The sequence below is a fragment of the Mesoplodon densirostris genome, chromosome 5 (genome assembly GCF_025265405.1).
Source record: "Mesoplodon densirostris isolate mMesDen1 chromosome 5, mMesDen1 primary haplotype, whole genome shotgun sequence".
Classification (NCBI taxonomy): domain Eukaryota; kingdom Metazoa; phylum Chordata; class Mammalia; order Artiodactyla; family Ziphiidae; genus Mesoplodon; species Mesoplodon densirostris.
The window spans coordinates 56500882-56518731 of record NC_082665.1 but is presented as its reverse complement, the minus strand read 5'-3'; the positions used below and the strand labels follow the sequence as shown (position 1 = coordinate 56518731).

At 39.6% G+C, this 17850-nt stretch overlaps 1 protein-coding gene across 1 annotated transcript in view; it reads left to right on the top strand.

Annotated features, from left to right (window-relative positions):
• MORC1 (MORC family CW-type zinc finger 1) overlaps positions 1–17850 on the top strand; it is a 217545-nt gene that overhangs the window by 178661 nt on the left and 21034 nt on the right. The window contains 3 exon segments of the mRNA XM_060099828.1: positions 7551–7620; positions 9974–10046; positions 13514–13660. Of these exon segments, the coding sequence (XP_059955811.1) occupies positions 7551–7620; positions 9974–10046; positions 13514–13660 (290 nt within the window).

Genomic DNA, 17850 nt, shown 5'->3' with positions numbered 1-17850 from the left:
GTCTTCTGTTTTCTTTTCTATAGAAGGGGAATAATAATATTACCAACTCTCAAGGTTATTATGAGAATTAATGGGATGATTTGTGACAGAATGAAAATAATTCCTTGTGTTACAAGAAACATTTTTTTAAAGATTTTTTTTGATGTGAATCATTTTTTTAAAGTCTTTATTGAATTTGTTACCACATTGCTTCTGTTTTATGTTTTGGTTTTTTGGCCACGAGGCATGTGGGATCTTAGCTCCCTGACCAGGGATTGAGCCCACAGCCCCTGCATTGGAAGGTGAAGTCTTAACCACTGGACCCATGAGGGAAGTCCCCAGAAAAAACATATTTAAAACACACCTTTGTAATTCCAAAGAAGGAAAATTCAGCTTTGGGTAGGCTAGGAGATGGGAGTAAAGAATGAAAATTGAGAGAGTGGCATTGCTTTGTGGAAGAAAAGGTAGAGCTAGAGAGTGACTCTGTGTTTGTGGGAAGGGGTGGGAGGAAGGAGAAAGGATGTAATCACACAAGCAGAAAAACACTGGTGCTGCAGCATTGGAGAGTCTGGAGGGGAAGGTTTGTAGAGAGAGATGAGTAGGCTAACAATTGACGAAGTAAAGTAGACCTGCTTCATGGTGATTTTAAGCTGATTTTTGCCTTGTGTAACTATTTCCTCCATTTCTCAACACAATTTTCAGTAAAATCTGTATATTTATTAATGCTTTGTACAGTTGGATTTCTTTTTGGGAGGTGGACCCAAGTGTTGAATTCTGTTTTGAAGTGTCATGGCAAGAATCAAGGCTACTACAGGATCCCAGTCTTATCTGGATCCCGTAGATATGAGGCTTGGCTATTAAAAATAATTAAAAGTCTTTGTAATTTACTGTTAATACTTTTTCAGAGAAAGGAAGAAATCAGTATGTGTGAGAGTAAATAAAATAGACATTTTGGAAAGAGTATGACTTATACTTGTCTTAAAAAGTGGGAAAGACATAAGAAAAGGAGGAAAGAATGTATTTCAGGTAGAGAGAACTATGTGGGCAAAGGTATGGAGGCAGAAGTCTACCTAGTGGTTACAGGGAATTCTGAAGAGAACTTTTTGGTTATTACAAAGAATGTTTATTAATATCTCCAGATATCTTAGAATCACATTGAAAAGAGTTTTAAATACCAGAAAAGGGTTTGTACTTGAGGGAGAAAGTAGTCAGGACCTGTAGGCAAGTTTTGAGAAGGAACATTTAATCATGGAGATTTTTGTCTAAAGAATTAATTCTTTGTGTTATGAAAATGTTGTGATAATGAAGCAGTACTGGAAAGAAGAGAAACTAAAGACCAAAAAATCAAGTAGGGTGCTGCTGCCTGGAGATTGTAGTACAAGAAGACAAGGAAAAGTGAAACATGTTGAAGAAAAATAGCACAACTTGGGAAGGCATATGGTAGACTAAACAGTGACAGCAGTTTTGAGATGGCACAATCTGGAATGAAAATGTTATTACAAATAGAAAGAGGACTGGACCAGAGGAATCTAAGCGGGCAAAGGTGAGACTGAGGATTTGAAGTTCAGCAAGATATTCAAGGGTAAGTGTCCTGAAGTCAGTTGGAAATAACTGGGGCACAGATGAGAAGTTAGGGTGGATGATGCTGGGAAGCCACTGTTTGCATAAGGGTGATAATTTAACCCCCTGAAATTTTCTTTGAGGGAAAATTTTCTTTGAGGGAAAAATAATAATTACCCAGGAAGAGTTGGGACACAGAAGGTTATCAAAATCAAGAGAGGAAAGAATTCCAAGGGACTTCTTCCTGCTTCCCCATCTCAGTAAATAATACCATCACTCACAGTGGCTCAGGCCAACACCTGAATTTCTCTCCTTTCACACCCTGCACTCAACCCATCAGCCAATCTTGCTGAATCAACCTTCAAACACATACTCTGTTCTACCCCCTCCACAGCTACCCACCTGGCCAATTCACTAACATTTCTTACCAGGATTCTAGCAGTAGCCCTATAAATGATTCCACTGCTTCTTTTGGCCTCCACAGTCTAAAAATCTGAGTATCCCATCCAAAATATAAGTCAGATTATGCTATTCTCCTACTTAGAACCCTCCACTGGCTTCTTTTTTTAATTTTTATTGAAGTATAATTGAGTTACAATGTTGTATTAATTTCTTTGGTACAGCAAAGTGACTCAGTTATACATATATACATATATTCTTCGTTTTTAAATTTATTTGTTTAATTTATTTATTTTTAGCTGTGTTGGGTCTTCGTTGCTGTGCGCAGGCTTTCTCTAGTTGTGGCAAGTGGAGGCTACTCTTTTTTGTGGTATACAGGCTCTAGGCACGTGGGCTTCAGTAGTTGTGGCTCACAGACTCAGTAGTTGTGGCTCACGGGCTCTAGAGTGCAGGTTCAGTAGTTGTAGCACATGGCCTTAGTTGCTCCACGGCATGTAGGACCTTCCTGAACCAGGACTCAAACCTGTGTCCCCTGCATTGGCAGGCAGATTCTTAACCACTGCACCACCAGGGAAGCCCCCCATATATTCTTTTTCATATTCTTTTCCATTATGGTTTGTCACGGGGTATTGAATATAGTCCTCTGTGCTATACAATAGGATCTTGTTGTTTATCCATCCTGTATATACTAGTTTGCATCTACTGATCCCCAATTCCCTTTCCTTCCCTCCCCTCCCCCTTGGCAACCACAAGTTTGTTCTGTATGTCTGTTAGTCTGTTTTTGTTTCATAGATATGTTGATTTTTATCATACTTTAGATCCCACATATAAGTGATATCATATGGTATTTTTCTCTTTCTGACTTACTTCACTTAGTATGATAATCTCTAGGTCCATCCATGTTGCTGCAAATGGCATTATTTTATTCTTTTTGATGACTGAGTAGTATTCCATTGTATATATGTACCACATCTTCTTTATCCACTCCTCTGTCGATGGACATTTAGGTTGTTTCCATGTCTTGGCTGTTGTGAATAGTGCTGCTATGAACATAGGGGTGCATGTATCTTTTCGAATAATAGTTTCGTCTGGATATATGCCCAGGAGTGGGATTCATGGAGCATATGGCAACTCTATTTTTAGTGTTTTGAGAAACCTCCATACTGTTCTCCATAGTGGCTGTGACAATTTACATTCCCACCAACAGTGTAAGAGGTGAACCCTCCAATGGCTTCTGCTCACACTTAGAATGAAATATAGTGCCCTGCAAGGCCCTACATGACCTGGCCTGACTTCCTTGCTGTCCTCACTGCCTATAATTCATTCCTTCTCTCACTGCACTCTAGTCACCCTCACCTTCCTTGGCCTCCAACACCCTAAGCTTATTTTTCCTTCACAGCCTCTTCCTTTGTTGTTCATAATGCCTGGACTCCACTACTCCCTACCACCAGCAACACACGTGGATTTTCTTGACTAGCGGTTCAACTTTCTTTTATTCTGTGAGTATATGGAGCATCAGTTACTGTCCTAGACATTGGGGATACAGCAGGAAAAAATTAGGCACTCCTCCCTGTCTTCATGGTGCTTCCATTCTAGCGGGGAAATCAGACAATAGAGAAGATAAATAAAGAAAATATGTTGCACAGTAGATAATCATAAGTGCTAAGGAGAGAAATAGAGCAGAGGAAGGGGACAGGAAGTGTCAGTGTGGGTGTGGTGAGAGTGACAGGAATTTCATATAGAGGGGACAAGCAGGGCCCAACTGAGGGGAGATACTTGAGGAAAGACTAGAAAAAAGTTGAGTGGAATAAACAAATCAACAGCAACTCAAAGTCCTGGAGAAAGGAGGGTGTGGAAGATTACAGTGACCCCAGAGAGGCAGTTGGGTAACCGAGGTCATTCTCCTTCTCTTACCTGTGATGTTTTTCTTCAAAGAACTTACATGATTACATATCCATCTTTTTATTTATTTAATATCTTTCTCCCTCACTAGAAAATAAGCTCCATAGTCTTCATCATAACAGTGTCTGACTCCAACTGGGAACTCAGTTTTACTGAATAAATTAATGAACAAAAGGGAGGTGCCTAGAACATAATGTTAACCATGGAAGAGTGAAAACAGGAAGGGCCTTTGAACTTGGCAGGAGGGCAAGAACTGGTAGCCTTTATGGGTCCTTGATAAAATGTTTGGGGTCTGTGTGGAGGGGCAAAGAAGCAGAAGGAAAGAAGCCAGACAAAGTGATCTCAACCAGTTCTTAAGCTTCCTTAATGCGGTTGAATGAGAAAAGTGTTACACAGTTGACTATGGTATGCTCTTTTTCCTCTCGCTAACTTATTTATGATTTATTTATCCTCTTAAATAGATACTTCACAAAATTGAGCATGTGGTATTATGCTGATCCTTTGCATGCCTTGGAGAGTTGACAAATCCCACTCTACTCATTGTTAACATAATTTTAATTAAGGTATCTAAACCCCTTGTTAAGACTTAACTGTAATCTCATTTACTATTTCATGACCGAAGTAAAATCTTAGGAAAACGATATCCTCAAACTGCAGAGTATGAGACACAGTTAAGCCTAAGTGGCTGGAGAGCATTTCTATAATGAAATGAAGTAATATATGTGAAGGAGCTTCACAAGTATCAAAATACACAAATAGTGTCATTGAAAAGACAACTGCATGTTTTCTTGTCTCAGCTTGAAAAAATCCAGACCTTCAAAGCTGCAAGTACATTGTAAAAAAAAAAAGGCGGCATCCTATGAACTCAGATATTTACACAGTGTCATTTAAAAGGAAATGCTGTAGGCTGTGAATTGTTTATCCAAAATATTTTAAACATTACTATGCCAAAGAATAAAGGAAGTAAAAGAAAGGAAAAGAAAAGAAGGAAATCTCTCCTGCAATAGAGATGGTAAAGCTTCGTGTAAGTAACACTTTTGGGGTGAGGGGAATATATCTGACCCTCATGGAAACAGCCCTCACATGGCAGAGCTCAAAGCAGAGAACCAAACAATAAAATGCAAAAATAATTTCAAGAGGCTGTGTTAATAATACCGCCACCAGGAGTTCCCTGCTGGGAGTGCTGTCATTTTTGTTAAGCTTGGATACTTTTATCTTGTCTGCTTTCCATCATAAGGAGAAGTTACCAAAGAAAATGAACACATCCTGAGCAGGATCATCATGGATTATTACAAAGTGGTTATTACTAAAGGCGTTAAGTAGTTCTTCTCATGAGCTTATCTTGTGGCTGCTGTTAACTGTGGTAGGAAATAGTCTATGCTGCTTATAAACTGGTCAAAAAATATTCATTTCAAAGGAGAGACACAAAGTATGGAGCTTTTCCTTACATATCAACACATCAGGAGAAAACTTTAGATTTTATGTTACATCAGAAATAAATAAGATACCATTTTAAAGTCATTTTGCAAAATGAACTTTAAAAATATATGCATTTATGTCCTGCGACTTGAGGATGCAGGGAGGAGGAGGTAAGCTGGGACGAAGTGAGAGAGTAGCATTGACATGTATACACTACCAAATGTAAAACATAGCTAGTGGGAAGCAGCTGCATCGCACAGGGAGATCAGCTTGGTGCCTTGTGACCACCTAGAGGGGTGGGATAGGGAGGGTGGGAGGGAGATGCAAAAGGGAGGGGATATGGGAACATATGTATATGTATAACTGATTAAATTTGTAAAATAAAAAAAAAAAAAAAGAAAGAAACTAAAAAAAAAAAAAAAGAAATAAATAAGATACCATTTTAAAGTCATTTTGCAAAATGAACTTTAAAAATATATGCATTTATGTCCTGCGACTTGAGGATGCAGGGAGGAGGAGGTAAGCTGGGACGAAGTGAGAGAGTAGCATTGACATGTATACACTACCAAATGTAAAACATAGCTAGTGGGAAGCAGCTGCATCGCACAGGGAGATCAGCTTGGTGCCTTGTGACCACCTAGAGGGGTGGGATAGGGAGGGTGGGAGGGAAACACAAGAGGAAGAGGATATGGGGATATATGTATACATATAGCTGATTCACATTGTTACACAGCAGAAACTAACACAACATTGTAAAGCAATTATACTCCAATAACGATGTTAAAATATATATTTATATATGTATATATATATGCATTTTATTTACTTACTGGGACATGAATTTATTTACAGTATAAGAATAAAAATATTTTGAAATGGACCAAAGTAGCTTAGAATCAGTTTTATTTGTTTCCCCCTACCTACAAGGCTTGCTTTCTCTTAATTTGGGTAAAATACAAAATGACGGTGATGGACGGCCTCACAGTTCTTTCGTTGCTAGGTTACATGTGTGTCCATTTAACCTGCTTCCTGACAGAGCACAGTTTCCAGAATGCCATGTAAAATATATGCCTTTGTTTCCTGGGAGGGGAGAAAGGGAGGGTTGATAGCCTCCCCATCCCACGTTTGTTTAGCAGTTTAGAGGGGGCAATGAAAGGCGAAGGATACACACAATGGGTAAGCCCCAGAAAACTGACAGCTCTACACCTCACACCAGGTGATGGAGTCAGGAGCCCAGTGTGTCTCAGCACGTGTTCAGGGGTCTTCAGATCAAGGAGCAGACAGAGCTTTTGCTTTACCCTGTCTTCTTCAGATTCCTTTTTTTTACTGCCTTTGCCCCACCTTCTCAGATACTTAAAAATACGTGAAAGGAGCTTCCGGATCTGTTTTCCTGGGTGGCATAAACAAACTCCATGTCTCTCTCTCTCTCTCTCTCTCTCTCTCTCTCTCTCTCTCTCTCTCTCTCTCTCTCTGTGTGTGTGTGTGTGTGTGTGTGTCTCTGACCTAAAGAAGTGCATTCCCAAAATGTAAGTTTCTTTTGCTTGAGCCTTGTAAAATAGGCTGACAGGGTTCCCAAGGCGATGGGGGACCTGGCTTCTGATTGCCATATTCCACCCCACAACCTCTCCGAAACCCCCTTGGCCCACATCCTGAACACCACACACACACACACATCCCCTCACTGTAGGTACCACCAACCCTCCTGGCCCCTACATTCAACACATTAAGGCTCTGCAACTCATTTTAAGCAGATTTCCTGAGATTCTGTCAAAAGACAAGGTATCCCTTCCCTCAACTTCCCAGGTGTGCTCCCCAGCCCCATCCCCATGTTCTTCCTCATCAGGCCCCGACCTCCTCAAAGTTCTCATCGCGCTGATGTTGAGCTCATTCTCTGTGTCTGCTCTGCAGCAGCAGGGGTGTGACAGTCCTTCTCAAAGCAGCAGAGGCTCCACTCCTGGTGATCAAACACTTGACCCATGTGTGAGAGTCACTGTTACATCCATATAAGATATGGATTTTTAAAAAATATCTCTGCAAATATTGGTAGAAATGTAAAAATCCCACTAAAGAAATGATAGACATGACAGTTATAATGCAACCATCCTTGAGCTGCACGCCAGTATAATTTTTGACAACACGTATGATTGTCTCCCTTCATAACATGTCCCTAAACTATCCTGGCAACTTTATGGTCTCTCTCTGATATGGGCATTGATGTTCAAGGTCATTTTTGCACCTTACTATACGTCCTTTTTTTTTGTACAGCTTTAAATACAGAGCTTGTTTTTCAGGTTTTAGATAAAAGTGACACTGATGTTTCACTGCAACAAGAAGAAATGGAAGTTTCTCTTATGGAAAAAGGTAAAAAAAGAATTCAGTTTACATATATTAGCTGTAATGTCTTGAGTCTTTTTCAGTATGACTTATGCGACATATCTTATGTAGGATATAGATCAGAAGTTTGGTAGCAGTTCGGATTTTAAAAAATTAAATCTGTTGTTCCAGTAGTGGGAGGAGAGGTGGGTAGAGAGTAAGCTGCCAACCTCACACATTTTGGAGGGGCAGGGGGACACTTCCTGCCTGAGCGCACTTCCCCCAGTACTACCTCACTGCCTGAAATTCCAACAGCGGACGTATGTCACCCCCTCATTGAATTCTACTTAGAAATTTGCTGACGATTGATATCAGGTCTATAATTTTCAGAAACTATTTTTGAAAATTACGATGACATTCCTCTGTTTTCAGTCATTTTAGTTTTTTCCCTGTTTTGCATGATTCCTCTGAGATCACTAAGAATAGTTCAACAAACGTATTTATTAGTTCCTTCATGTCCATGGGATGTAATTTGTCTTAGGTGAGAGACTTGAGCTTCTTTTAAGCATAAAGTTGCCATCTGATAATATTCAATCTAAAGACAATTTCCCTGCATAGAGAAGCTGGAAACAAGCTAGACTCAGAAAATTTTATTTTCTTAGTGTCCATTCATTATTAGTAGGAGAATTCTTTTATTATGTGTTATATTATTATTATACCATTGTCTCCTTTATTGTAAAATTATACCATTGGGCCTAAGCAGCAGGACCATTATTTTCATTGTCATCTTCTTATTCTGAAATAAGATTTAAAGCCTTTCTTAGTCTCCTAAACAGGTCTTAGTTCATTTTGACTCCATAATTTCCAGTTGTTTTTGTGTTGATCCATGCCATCATTTCGTGTTCACTCTTGGTTGTAAGCTCTCCCTTCTTTTATCCTTCGTTGCTTAGGTAACCTAATCAGTCATTCATTCACATCTTTATATTTGAACCCATTAGTGAGGTCCATAAGGAATCACACTTTTTCTTTTTCATCATAACTAGCATAATTAGCTATTCCACAATCAAGATTTCTTTTGTAAGGGTCTCTTAATTTTAAAGCCAGTCTTTTATAGACATTTCAAACTATTAACATGCCTTCAAGTATGTGCCTGTTGGATTTCCAAATTGTAATGAAAAAACTGTTAATACAATTTTGATCCTAAAATTAATATTTAATTTCAAATACTCATCCTGGATTTGGAAGGAACAAATTGTGAAATATTTTCACATGACTGTAATTATGAATTAGTTGGCTAATGGGTTAAGAAATTTTACTTTGCATGCAGATCATGAGCAAAACCAACTGTGCCTGCAGTGTGCTTGGAAAACCTCTCTGTCTATTCTCTTTTATGTTTCCTTAGAGGAGTCAGGCAGGTCCTCAGCCATTTACTCACCATCCAAAACTTTCCTTGTTGTTCTCCTGTTCCCCTTGGCCTTCAGTGGCCCTAAACTTATTGGCAAGGGTTTACTTGGTGGAACAAGATCACAGTTCTCACAAAGAATTCTAGAGACAGCTGGAAGAAGAACACATTGACTTATTTCTTACACTCTCCCCAAGACACTCTTGAAACCAATCCGAGGGGATCAAAGCATTTCTGCTTTTCTATGGACTGTAAACAAATCACTAACCTCTCTGAACCTCGGATTCTGAAGTTCCCTGAGTGAGAAGATTAACTCGATGACTGTAGGTCTCTTTCTGCTTTAAAGTTCTGCTGTCTCCTAGAGGCACATTTCTGATTGGGATCTGTCAGGATGTCTTTGAACCTGAACTTAAAATGGAAGAGAGTAAGACACTGGGGGAAGACAAGTGGTTGTCTCCGCAGAGGCTGCTGAGAGGAGGGACACTGAACATTTCCCATTAGTCATCCCGTGCACAGCAATAGCAGAAAATAAGCATTATTAAAAAGAAATTACAGGGCTTCCCTGGTGGCGCAGTGGTTGAGAGTCTGCCTGCCGATGCAGGGGACATGGGTTCGTGCCCCGGTCCGGGGAGATCCCACATGCCGCGGAGCGGCTGGCCCCGTGAGCCATGGCCGCTGCTGAGCCTGCGCGTCCGGAGCCTGTGCTCCGCAACAGGAGAGGCCACAACAGTGAGAGGCCCGCATACCGCAAAAAAAAAAAAAAAAAAAAAGAAAGAAATTACAAAAAACAAGCTACAGAGGCTCTTGGATTCTTTATTAAGAGGTTATTATAAATTGCCTTAAGAACATATTGCTGCAGTTTTACAAAAGAGTGTTTGAATACAAAGCCAAATTATATACAAGTTGTTAATGAACTGCTAACACTTCTTTCAGTTCACTTCATTATGTAATCGCCAAAATGTGATTGATTTTCTTCATTTTGTCTATGTTCTTTTGAAGAAAAACAGGAGCTGTGCAGTGATACTCCAGAAATAAAGAGAAACCCTTCATCACCTGACTGGGAAAGGTGAGTGTACTGCAATTATACAAATTCCAAGGGAGTACAATTATACTGTTGAAAAGTAATTATCAATGTTTAAATACAAGAAGAAAGAAAATAATAGCAACAAGCAAAGGCAATTAAGAGTGGAACCAGGGCTTCCCTGGTGGCGCAGTGGTTGAGAGTCCGCCTGCCGGTGCAGGGGATACGGGTTCGTGCCCCGGTCTGGGAGGATCCCATGTGCCGCGGAGCGGCTGGGCCCGTGAGCCATGGCCGCTGGGCCTTCGCGTCCGGAGCCTGGGCTCCGCAGCGGGAGAGGCCACAGCGGTGAGAGGCCCGCGTACCGCAAAAAAAAAAAAAAAAAAAAAAAAAAAAAGAGTGGAACCAAATTTTACAAAGGAGACAGGAAAGAATAGAATACACTAGATTTCTTACCCTTTTCCCAACCTTTTTCATTTTCTTTTGGGAGGATTTGGGAATTATGAAATGGAACAGGCTTAACTTCCTGCTCACGGAAAGCAGCTAATTCAAATTATTGTAATATAGTCAAAGAACTAAAAATGTCACATATATGTATGACTGTGAAATCATGAGCTGATTTTCTTTGTGTGGCTCGTTATCTTATTGCCATACATATGTGCAATAATCATCGTATGCTAGAATTTTCTTGACATGAGACTCTTGTCACTTTTAAATAGAAGCTGAGTATTTTGTTTATCCAATAGAATGAAAAAAAATATTTTCAAGGAAGCAGATTCTTATCTTCATGCTGCTCCAAATCTATCTAAGCTGCTTTCCAAGCATTCAGACCCAGTGTTGCTGGGAAGAATCCTGTGTTCTTTTTGCAGAGGGGCACACTGAGTTAAGTACAAGAAAAACAAAACAAAACAAAACCGGAGAGGAGCTGTTATTGTCCTGCACTTGCTGACTGAGTAGTCACTCTTACCCTCAAATCCCATCCCTCCACTCTTCCACTCAGAAGCCTTTCATAGCCCCACCACTTTTAAGACAAGGCAGAAACTCCTGAGCATGGCACAAGCCCCCTGTGCTCATGACTCCCAGGTTAGCTCCCACTTTGCTTCCCAGACTTTCAAAATTGCTTCCCGTTCTGTTTTATCAGAGAATTCCACCTCATTTTCCACACCACTTCCTGGGTTTGAATGCCCTCTTGTGTACTGGTCTGTTACCCTTTCATTCACCTCCCAGTTCAAGTGTTCTCTCCTTTGGGGGCCCCGATTCTCCTGGGCAGACTCAGGTGTTCACAGAGCCACCACTGTGGGGATCAGATTGCATCATAGTTCATTCACCCGCAGTAATTATTTGTTAAATGCCAACCACATTCTGACACACAGTGTGAACAACTCCTCACGTCAGGTGGAATTGTCGTCTGAGTATCTGTCTTCCCTCTGCATGTGAGCTTCATGCAGGACAGGGCTCATATCTTTTCTTCTTTGTAACTCTGGCCTCTGACAGGTCTTCCCCAAACACTCCATCTAAAATAGCCCACCCCGCTTCTGATAAGGCACACCATCAAATTGTATCATCCCACTGTATTTCTTTCAGAGCCTTTATTACTATTTTAAAGTAGCTTATTCAATTACCTATTTCTTTTAACACTTTACATTCTAGCTTTCTTATTTTCTGTATTTTCACTCGAAACTAACTCACTCCACGAGGGCAGGGGCTGTCTTACTCACCGCTGTGTCCTTAGTGTCCAGAATAGCACCTGCCTCAGACTTGGCATTCTATAATATTTGTTGATTGAATAAATGATGTAATTTTCCCCCCCAGTGCTGTTGTTAGGTCATTTTATGCATGATGCTTTAACCTAGAGTTATTTATTAAAATTTGAGTTGAAATTTAAAATCCATCCAAAAACTAAAACATGTTTTTTTGCATGTGTGTGTATTATTTCATATATTACTTCTAGGCTTTTATGAACTTGTGTTTTTTAAAAATAATCTTTGAGTCATAACTACAATATGAATGTTAGAACTATTATTCAATTAAAACAATCTTAATGGGAGAATCTTATCAAATTCATTAGTAGTGGTAGTAATAATAAAGATGATTATAATAACATTGATAACGAGATACTGTCTGCTGAGCACTTACTGTTAGCAGGCATTGATCTAAATTCTGTGTATGTATTATGTAATCCTCAGCACAGCTCTGTGAGGCAGGCACTATTATTATTTGGCAGAAGAAGAAACAAAGGTTCAGGGAGGAATCTCTGTGCTCTGGTGTAGTGCATTTTACCCTCCACCTCCCACCCCAGCACGAATTTCCAGCATTCCAAAAATGGTAATTAAAAAAAAAAAAACTTTAAAAATTGAAGGACTTCTTTAATAAAATTTCAGCATAAAGGAGGTTATAATTAATAGGCTTCAGACATTGTATGAGTGTTCTTTAACAGACAATTAAGCATTAGTTATAACACAGTGTTCTTAATCTTATATAAAGCATCAGCTGAAGTTAGGCAGTATAATTACTGACAAAGAACTGTTGACAGTAGAAGCATGTTCCATTTGATATAAGCTATTATCCATTTTTTTTAAAAAAGGTCCATACATTGTAAACATAGGAAACTCTCTAGAGCTGCGGTCTTAATTCATGGACATTAGCATGAAGGGATTACTAAAATCTCCTTTCCACTTGACAAATAAGACCCTACGTGATCCGGCCCCTACCTGCCTACCCAGCTTTGCCTCCCGTATTACGTGTCCCCCAGCCCCTTGAGCTTTTTTGTTCCCCTGGTACTGAAAGCCTTGGGGCTCATAAACACACTACACACTGCGTCCTCATTGTGAGCTCTTCTCCATGCTGCAGCCAGTTATCCTTTTAAAACATGTATCAATCAGATCACCTCACTCCCATGGAAGAAACCCTCCAGTGGTAGCACCTGCTCTGCTTAAAATAAACTCCAGTCCCCACCCCATGGCCAGTGCCTCTCATCTCCTCTCTCTGCCTCTTCTTCCTGTGCACTCCACCCCTGCAGCCCTGGCCTTCTCATGTGTCGCTCAACAGCCCTACCTTGTTTCTCCCCCAGGATCATTACACTTCACCTGGAACGCTCTCTTTCCACCAGATCTTGACTACATATTTTTTTCAGCTGACTTTGCTTTATTTCTGGACCTACCTTCTGTACCTACCTTCCCCCAGGCTAAAGTAGAACTTGGGTTTAAAAGCCTCTTTCAGCAAATAAGAGACAAATGGTATATGACTACTGTTATTAAGAATAAATTACTGCCAATTCTATTTAATTGGGGCTACCCAAAAACCTTGAAACAAGATTTGTCAGGAATAAATAGTAATTCTTATACCTGAGAATTGATTTTATGTAACTACATAAATGACAGTGTTCAGCATTACATCTATGTCCTAGCTTTCATTTGTTGTGTATTAACATCTCATTTGTTGTGTATTAATATTTCTGAATTTATTAGTATCTAATGTGATTTCTACTTAGAAATTATAAACCTTGGCTTGTTTTTGCCCAGTATGCCAGTGGAAGATTTAAATTCAAGTTCTGGATACAAAGCCGGAGTGTCTGAGAGGGGTGGTTGTAAAGTTGCTTCTTCACTGACAACATCTTCTCAAAGCACATCTGTCAAGGAAACAGTAAGAAAACTGACATCTAATTTAAGGTAAAGATACTTACTAGCATATTTCTACATGCTTTGTTGAATTTTCTAAGCAGTGACAACTCCTGTTATTTTTTTCTCTGTTGAGTGGTGATATTATTGAGAAAATTCAATAGAATGACTTTATGACTTGTCTCCTAACTGCACTGATTTAGATATAACGTGGGTGACATGTCTTTTGAAAGAGAACTGTTGTCACTAACTGCCCTCTTGTTACATGGTCCAGCAATATGGTGGATGTTAATCCTCTCTCCAGTGTAATAAAGAACCAGGATTTGTAAGGATAGAAGACAGGACAGAAAGGGCTATTAAAAAAAGATGAATGGTAGTGTATATATGTCCATGCCACTATCTCACTTCGTCCCAGCTTACCCTTCCCCCTCCCCATGTCCTTAAGTCCATTCTCTACGTCTGCGTCTTTATTCCTGTCCTGTCCCTAGGTTCTTCAGAACCTCTTTTTTTTTTTTAGATTCTATATATATGTGTTAGCGTTTGGTATTTGTTTTTCTCTTTCTGACTTACTGCACTCTGTATGACAGTGGGAAGCAGCCACATAGCACAGGGAGATCAGCTCAGTGCTTTGTGACCACCTAGAGGAGTGGGATAGGGAGGGTGGGAGGGAGATGCAAGAGGGAGGGGATATGGGAACATATGTATATGTATAGCCGATTTACTTTGTTATACAGCAGAAACTAACACACCATTGTAAAGCAATGATACTCCAATAAAGATGTTAAAAAAAACCCCAAAAAATGAATTGGGGCCATTTATAATGAATGGGGCAAAAAAAAAAAAAAAAAGAATTCTTACTGAATTTCTTCCTTCCTTCCTTCTTCCCTCCCTCCCTTTCTTTCCGTTCTTTCTCTTTTATTTTCCTGCCTCACGAAGACCGTCATGACATTATGGCCTTCTAGAAAGTCTCTTTTTGTAGCTTTAGATACTGAACTTATTGAGGGAAACTGAGTTTTACTTTTTGGTTCAGTGTAGAATCTTAACATTTATGGACATGGTTAATGAGGGATTAAATGTCTGGATCTCAGTTCTCAAAGGATGGAGACAGGGAGGGCATACAGTCCAAGGTTCAGAGTTTTTCCAGGTAGGGACCAATGATAGGAGGGGGCTTTACAGTCAAGCCAAAGAAGTTAGTATACAGAAGAGTGCTCTCAAATAGGTGTCACATGAACGGATGGGGGGCAGGAGCAGAAGCACCACTAAATTAGTACAGCCAATTGGTTTGGTTGGGCTTCACAAGCTTTGAGGGGCCTGGGTGAGGTAAGAGGCTTTCAGCAGAGGGAAATACACAACATGCTCTAGCTGGAATAGTATTTTCCCTTAGGATGTTACTTTGACTTTCTGATCAGTGACTGACAAAATCTTCCTGAAGAAAGGAGTTGGCAAAGGATAGAAACGGGGAGGAAGAGAAAGTTAGAGGTGGGGCATATATATAGGGGCTATGGCCCCTACGCAGGTCCAGGATAGGGTCTAGGGTCCTGTGTGTGACAGTAGACTGCAAACTACTGGAGGCCATAAACTCCATTCTGCAGTTGCCCTGGGCTTTATGGAAGTTTCTGTGGCAGTGTCTAGGGCTGCGGGGCTGTGCTTACATGGATGAAGGCCCCACCTACCATCCTTTAGGAACACACACCTAACATCCGTCCTGCCCTAGGAGAAAGGAGGATGCTCTTGTTATATTCAGGTGGATCCACCTGGGACTTTGCATCAGGACACATTTTCACTGATGACACTAGGGATCCAGAGACAAGTCACTGATCAAGGAGTGAAGCCAGAGTGCTGCATTCCTGAACAGTAAGTTCTGACTACCAGATCTGCACAGTGTCTGGGTTGGCAAGCTTGCACGAGCCTGGGAAGGGGACAGAAGCAAGCCAGACCTCAGGGTTGTACGAATATTATGAGGTTGAAAAGGCCATTCATCCGGTGATCTGGATGGATGTCAGTCTCATACTGCGGTGGCCTACAGTATAGTCCCTAGAAAATGGGATTCTCCAACCATCGTCTTGCCTTCTGTCAGTGTTTGTCCAGACTAGTATGTAAGATCCTCATCCTTGATGTTCGGTAGCCTTAGGTTTGAATCCTGGTTTCTTACTCACTAGTTCTGAGATTCAGGCATGTCAATTGGTCCCTAAGACATGGTAGTATGGAAAAAATTATATATCTGTATGCCTGTGTATATCTGAATAAATGTGTGCATATTATTAAAAAGTGTATGGATATGACATGTCCAATGATTGGGACATTGCTTCAAGTGAACCAGGCTTTCTTGATGATAATAATAGCCACTATTTATGAATCATTATTATATTTTACACAGTCACCTAAGTGCTTTGTATACATTAGCTCTGTAGACAAACTTACAGGACTGGTATTATTTTTATTTATTTATTTATTTTTTAATGCTAAACTGAAAAAGAGAAACTAAGTAGCACTCAAAATCACAAAGACAATTACACAGCTACTAAGGACAGGGCTCCCTGATTTGGAATCTCTTGCTCTTAATCACAGTGTATATATATACTCACACATATATATGTACATACTTACATATATACACACACACTTTTTGTAATATTCACTACATATACACACACAGACACCCACACATGCTTTGCTACTCTCTGCACTATGAACCTGGAGAGATTTGCCTGGTTGTGTTGCAGCAGAGTTTGGATGTACAACTGTGCATTATCATTTTCTTTATTTTTTCTTGGCTAATTTTTGTTCTGTCTCTAAGTGTATAATCTTTATTAATTTTAATGAGTTACATGTGATCAAAAAGGAGACAATCTGATTGAGTGTACTAAGGCTTTAAGGTACATCCACCTCTATAAGTAGGCATCACTAGAAAATTTAAATTTCCCAGAAACCATCTCCCTAATGAACATGTAGAATCTTTAGTACTTGAAATCATCATACTATTATCAACTGAACACTCTGAAAGCCAAATGAAGTGATAAATAAGCTCCTTTCTGTACCAGCTTGAATTTTTTTGTGGTGATTGTTTTATAAAAATATTCAGTGGGAAAAGAATTGTACATAGTTGTACACAATGTGTACACAGCCTTGTGTACACAACACAAGGCTTTAACTGGAACAAAAGGAGCTCCTCGTTTACCAATTTTCTCTTTTGCCTTTGGCAGCATGTCATATGTTTTCTCACATTTCACCAGTGAAAACAGATTTCTTGTCTTCTTTATGTTTTCTTCCCTGTACTGCACTATTCTATTGTCTGGTCCACATATTAGTCCTTGTGTTTACTAGACTTTAAATTCCTCCAGGCATGAAGATTGTGGCTGGCCATGTACAGTGTGGAGGGGACCATGTTCTTTACACTCACAATTGTTCACCAGACTTGCGTTGCTTGTTACAGATAAGAGAGCAGTCAGGCCCTTTGAATTGTGTGGAGTGTTCCCTCCACTTGGTTCACCTTGAACATGACATCATCCTTATCCCTTCCTATACTGCTAAATGGGCCTCTTCTATTAGATTCATGTTATAAATTAATAAAAAATAGTCGTTCTTATTGGCCGTTTTTATCACCCGATTATGCTCAGTTTAACATTTTCCTATCTTGCATTATGTTTTGTTTTATGTGTATTAATTTATTTAATTCCCAAATATAGTAACTCCGTTAAAAACAGATTGAATTTTCCACACTGTGTCCAATGTGTATTGGTAGATTTTCAAAAATAATTTTAGTTAAATTGAAAGGGATTAATGTAAAAAGCAGTGAATAGTACTACTGGATGTTAAAGTATTTTCAAATAATGGGGTGCAACTGAGTTGTGTGAATAAGTCAGAGGTAAATAAGGTAAACTGAGATCCAGATTGTTAAATTTTATCAAATGGTCCTAAATATTGAAGCAGTATCAAATCTCAAATCGCTTTCAACAACAACAACAACAATAATACTTTTATGCACTTACTATGTGCCAGGCACTGTCCTAAGGGCTCTGCATATGTTAACTCACTTAAACCTTAGAACAACCCTATAAATAGATACTTTTATTATCCCCATTTTACAGATGAGAAAATTGAGGTATGCAGAGGTTAAGTAATTTGCCCAGCATTACATAACTCTTAAGTGGTAGAGCTGGGATTTGAATATTGGCAGTCTGGTCTCATAGTCCTTACTCACAAATGCTAACCTATAATGCCTTGTTTTAGTTTATCGTTGT